Source organism: Macrobrachium rosenbergii, chromosome 27 (genome assembly GCF_040412425.1).
Source record: "Macrobrachium rosenbergii isolate ZJJX-2024 chromosome 27, ASM4041242v1, whole genome shotgun sequence".
Lineage (NCBI taxonomy): Eukaryota > Metazoa > Arthropoda > Malacostraca > Decapoda > Palaemonidae > Macrobrachium > Macrobrachium rosenbergii.
In genome coordinates this window covers 31274509-31279508 of record NC_089767.1, presented here as the reverse complement: position 1 = coordinate 31279508, position 5000 = coordinate 31274509, and the positions used below count along the sequence as shown (strand labels likewise).

The window sequence follows — 5000 nt, the reverse complement described above, 5'->3', positions numbered from 1 at the left end:
TCATCTGTTTCTGCCAACATGCAGGAAAAAGTACAAAACTCAACGAAAACATAACCTTATGTTATCGAATTTCCATTTCTTCCCAAGAGATATTAGCGGAGAAGGGGCAGCAATTGATGGTAGGCCTAGGATTTGTGGTGGGAAGAGCTGGGGGTGGGGGGAAGTGGGAGGTTGTGTGGGAAATAGCTGTCAGGTGTCAACCTAGCGTGCAAAAAAAGTATAGCCATAAGAGAAGTTACGCCTAGGTGACAAATTATTGACGCGCATAAAACTTCCTTCAGAAGGAGAGCTAGTGTTAATACCTACTTTACTTTTAGTTTTCTGTAAAAGAAAACTATTGTGCCGGCTTTGCCTGTCCGTCCGCACTTTATTCTGCCCGCGCTTTTTTTCAGTCCGCACTTTTTCTGTCCGCCCTCAGATCTTAAAAACTATTGAGGCGAGAGGGCAGCAAATTGGTATGTTGATCATCCACCCTCCAGTCATCAAACATACCAAATTGCAGACCTCTAGCCTCAGTGGTTTTTATTTCATTTAAGGTTAAAGTTAGCCATAATCGTGCTTCTGGCAACGATATAGGATAGGCCACCACCGGCCCCGTGGTTAAAGTTCCATGGACCGCGGCTCATACAGCATTATACCGAGACCACCGAAAGATAGATCTATTCTTGGTGGCCTTGGTCATTTCTAACTATTTTTTTATAGGCTGAAAATAGAGGAGAATCTGCCTTTGCGAAATTTATCGATAATTGTGTTGTCAGTGGATAAGATTATTTTCCCAGCGGGAGTCCTAATTATTTGTAGAGATTCCTATATAGACCTGTGTAATTCAATTAGCTTTCTGTTGGGTGAGTCGGTAGAGCTGCAGACTGTCACTCGATGGGCCGGTGTTCAATTCCCCGGCCGGCTGATGAAGAGTTAGAGGAATTTACTTCTGGTGATAGAAATTCATTTCTCGCTATAATGTGGTTCGGATTCCACAATAAGCTGTAGGTCCCGTTGCTAAGTAACCAATTGGATATTAGCCACGTAAAATAAGTCTAATCCTTCGGTTAGCCCTAGGAGAGCTGTTAATCAGCTCAGTGGTCTGGTAAAACCAAGGTATACTTAACTTTTTTTTCACGCCTGTCACATATGGATAAAAGAAAGTTTCATCTCATGTCGCAGCAGTGGAAGAGTCTCCATTCTCCGATGCTCTCTCAAACACGTAAAAATTCAAGTGTCATTGCCAGTGAATTCTTGTGAAAATGAAAAGTGAGATTATTATCGTAATTGCGTTCCTTTTGAAACGATATGTGAAGTAACCTTAGGCTTTCATAAATTTATTGTAATTTTTCATCATAATTAATGCAGGCCATTCTAAGGATGGCTTGTAACATGACCTCATAGAGACATGGACTTATAAACATCTCATTTCCAAAGTAGTTTATAATATATATATATATATATATATATATATATATATATATATATATATATATATTTATATTTATATACAGTTACTAACAGGCTCACACGCGCGCACTGGCTCTTGCTTATAAAAGCATTTGGTAGGAGGTTCGAATTCACAGTGAGACTCCGCGTACTGAATGCATCCCAAGGGCCTGTGGCGAACAGTTGGACGATTTTAAAACGCTTTTTTTTATAGTTGTTATTTAAAAGCAAAGGAAATTTTAAAGGTTACGATTGCTGGGAATATATACAAGTAATTATGTATGAAAAAGACATTTCATCCCAATCTGAAATTCTTGTAAACAAAAAAGCGATGAACAAAAAAAAAAAGCTTATTTCGGTTGATCGTACACTTGAGAGAACTAGAGTAGGACAATGGTTGGTTTATAGAAAGGTAAGTGGGGGACGAGTATTAGCAAAGTACGAAAAGGAAAAGAGCGTGGGATATTGTGGGGCAGGCCCACCTGCTATTTTTATGAACGAATTTGTTCTTTGTTAAGAATCCGTAATGCAAACGATATGCAGATAAATCAAAATGATATATCTGTAATTTCTAAAACTATAAACTGGACTAAATTGTAATGCATAAAGTTCTACAGTCTTTAGTAATAGAGTGTTGTATTGGTTAATGAATCTCTTTTTTCAACCAGTTGTCTAAAGTATCTTGTTTGCATTTACAGAAAATTCACTACCTAAATATTGTCATACGTTTCATAGAAGAAATGAGTCTACATATCAAAGTCACTTCCTGAAATATCTACTTAGAAACTATAACATCAGTTACTGTGAAATGATTAATCAGTTTGCTGTACATCAGTTCTAATGATTAAAAGTCAAAGCATTACTGTTATGTACTTATACAATTTCGTAAGAAATCAATCATCTGAAGGATATTGACGTCATTGAATGTTTTTTTTTTTTTTCAGCTATGAAACATGCTCCGGCCACCCGAGCAGATGCACCCAACTTGGAGTTCCTGAAGGTAAAGGACAATGATTGTTGTTATTATTATTATTATTATTATTATTGAATCCACTTAATTTTTACCGTGGATGGTAAATTTAGGAAAAGAAATGCAGAGGAGGGCGAGAGGAAATACAAGGGAAATCTTCAGTTTTTGAAGTGAAAACAACTGCCATAAAATGAGTGTCGAAACTTTGATACTAGCAAGGAGAGAGAGAGAGAGAGAGAGAGAGAGAGAGAGAGAGAGAGAGAGAGAGAGAGAGAGAGAGAGAGAGAGAGAGGGGGAATAGTCTTTCTCACATTGGTCGACTACCAACCGAAAATGAGAGCGTACTTTCGTATGCAAGAAATAATATATTGTCGGTTTAAGGTCTAGTGGGTACTTATATAAAACCATTCTTTCACATTCTTCATAATGAAGATAATTTTTCTAGCATTCGGTTATTAAAGACTAAATTTGTACGCTCACTGCAATTATACTCCTAAAGAATAAAAATAATTTAGCTTTATAGGTTTTCAAGGCGAAAGTCTCAAGTTTTCGTCTGTATTTTCCCGAAATATAACGACGATTTCCATAAGGTTAAGATTTCCTTAGTTCTTCGAAATGTAGACGTGATATTGAAGTATGTTTATTGAGACACTTTGATTATGTTACCACTTCTCCAGAACGCTTTAAAATTTTGCGATTCTGAAGTTGGTTTATTGAGACATTTTGATTATGTTACCCTTTCTCCAGAACATTTGAAAATTTTGCTACATTAAAGTATGTTTATTGAGACTTTTTAGTAGGTTAATTTTTCTCTAGAACACTTTAAAGTTTTGCGAATCTTTCAGTTTCCATTTTAATGTAAAACACATTGATTAAATAATGCCTCTCCAGAACATTAAAATTTTTTTGTGATTCTTTACGTTGCCATTTTTATGTAAAAGACATTGATTAAATAACAGCACTCCAGAACACTTAAAAAAATTATTTTTTAATTTTTTACGCTGTCGTTTTCATGTAAAACGCGTTAATTAGGCAAGATATTGGTAAATGTTGAACAAACCGAAATGAATTTGTCAAATCATAAATAAAAAATTTCTGGTTCCCATTCTTCGTATTACGTCATGACAGGTCCTTTAAATCAGCTGTTGCGACAATCAAGATGAAGGTAAGATTTTAAGGCTACGAAATACGTACAGATAGCTGTCGGTTGTGACGTGGATATTGTTAACGCCTGCCTTATTCAAGTTTTTTATAATATTCATCGTCACTTTAGCCTTCTTTTATTTAACACTGAATAAAATATTTCGTAAAATATCTCGCAAAATGTCTGCCATTTCTCTTCGTGCAAAATACCTCAGCACGACGCGATCAAGAAGCAATGGGTTCTTTCCAGCAATTCACTCTGGAAGAAAAAAACCCTCCGATGGCTTTTGCATTGTGCAATTCCAGCATTCCCTTCTGGAAAGAAGAAGAAGATTGCGCACTCATAGTCCACCCATCCATGTAATGTTCCCACGCCCACGCCCGCTGTGAGCAACTCCCCTCACCATAAATCCATCCTGGAACCAATAACAGGTGGGCTGGAATGAATGGACAATACATCCTTCCAGGCACTTTTACGGCGCGTTCCAGCACACCTCGGAGGATCTCCGGAGGTGTAAAAGTGCCCCGGAATCCAGGGTTATCAAGGTGTAAAGATTAACGGGAGGGAAGAGAGAAGAAAGGGAGGAGGAGGAGGAGGAGGAGGATAAAAGAAAAGGAGTGTGAAACTGAAGAGTAAGAGGAAATAGGAGAAGAGTCTTTTAAAGAAACGTAGAATTAGGAGAAGGTTCTAAGAAGAAACGGGAGATTTTAAATAATGGAAGGGAAGATGAGAGGAACATGAGTGAGAATAAATAAATAAAAATAGGTTAATACAAAATGAATATGTAAAATAAGATAGCGATAATCAAAGGAAGATGAAAAGAATACAAATAAAAAGGAGAGTAGGAAAGGAGGGTATGGGGCACTGGGTGGTTAGCATGTAAACAGGATATATATTATTCTCTAAAAGGGCTTTATGGCAGAAGGAAAAGGAATGAGAGACTAATGTGCTTCGCTATCTTAGGGTGAAAATCAGTTCCTTTAAGTGTTGTTTTTGTCCATGTCTTCGGACTCTGGACTACCTTAGTGGCTCCCCCGTAGTGGGGGTAGCGCCGTCAGTGCCCTTTACGCGGTGCACTGTAGGTGTTACTCAAGGTTCTATGCAGCGTGCCTTCGGCCCCTAGCTGCAACCCTCTTTGATTCCGTTTACCTTACCTCCATTCATATTCTCTCTTCCATCTTGTTATCCACCCTCTCCTAACGCTTGTTTCATAGTGCAGCTGCGAGGTTTTCCTCCTGTTACGCCTTTCAAGCCTTTCTACTCTGTTTCCCTTTCAGCGCTGAGTGACCTCATAGGCCCCAGTGCTTGGCGTTTGGCCTAAATTCTATATCCCATTCCATTCCATTCCATTCCTAAATGGAAGTTCAAGAAAAGATACTTATTCGATAGATATACTGATATATCGTAAAGTATATTATTATTGCTACTGTTATTAATGGAAGTTTTATAAGTTAA

General features: G+C 37.7%; 1 protein-coding gene across 4 annotated transcripts in view; it reads left to right on the top strand.

Moving 5' to 3' along the window:
- The window catches only part of LOC136853545 (neuronal PAS domain-containing protein 4A-like), a 104277-nt gene that overhangs the window by 50331 nt on the left and 48946 nt on the right, over positions 1-5000 (top strand). For all 4 annotated transcript variants that reach the window (XM_067129262.1, XM_067129260.1, XM_067129263.1 and 1 more), the window contains exon 3: positions 2376-2431. In XM_067129262.1, the coding sequence (XP_066985363.1) occupies positions 2376-2431 (56 nt within the window). The remainder of the gene's footprint in view (positions 1-2375; positions 2432-5000) is intronic.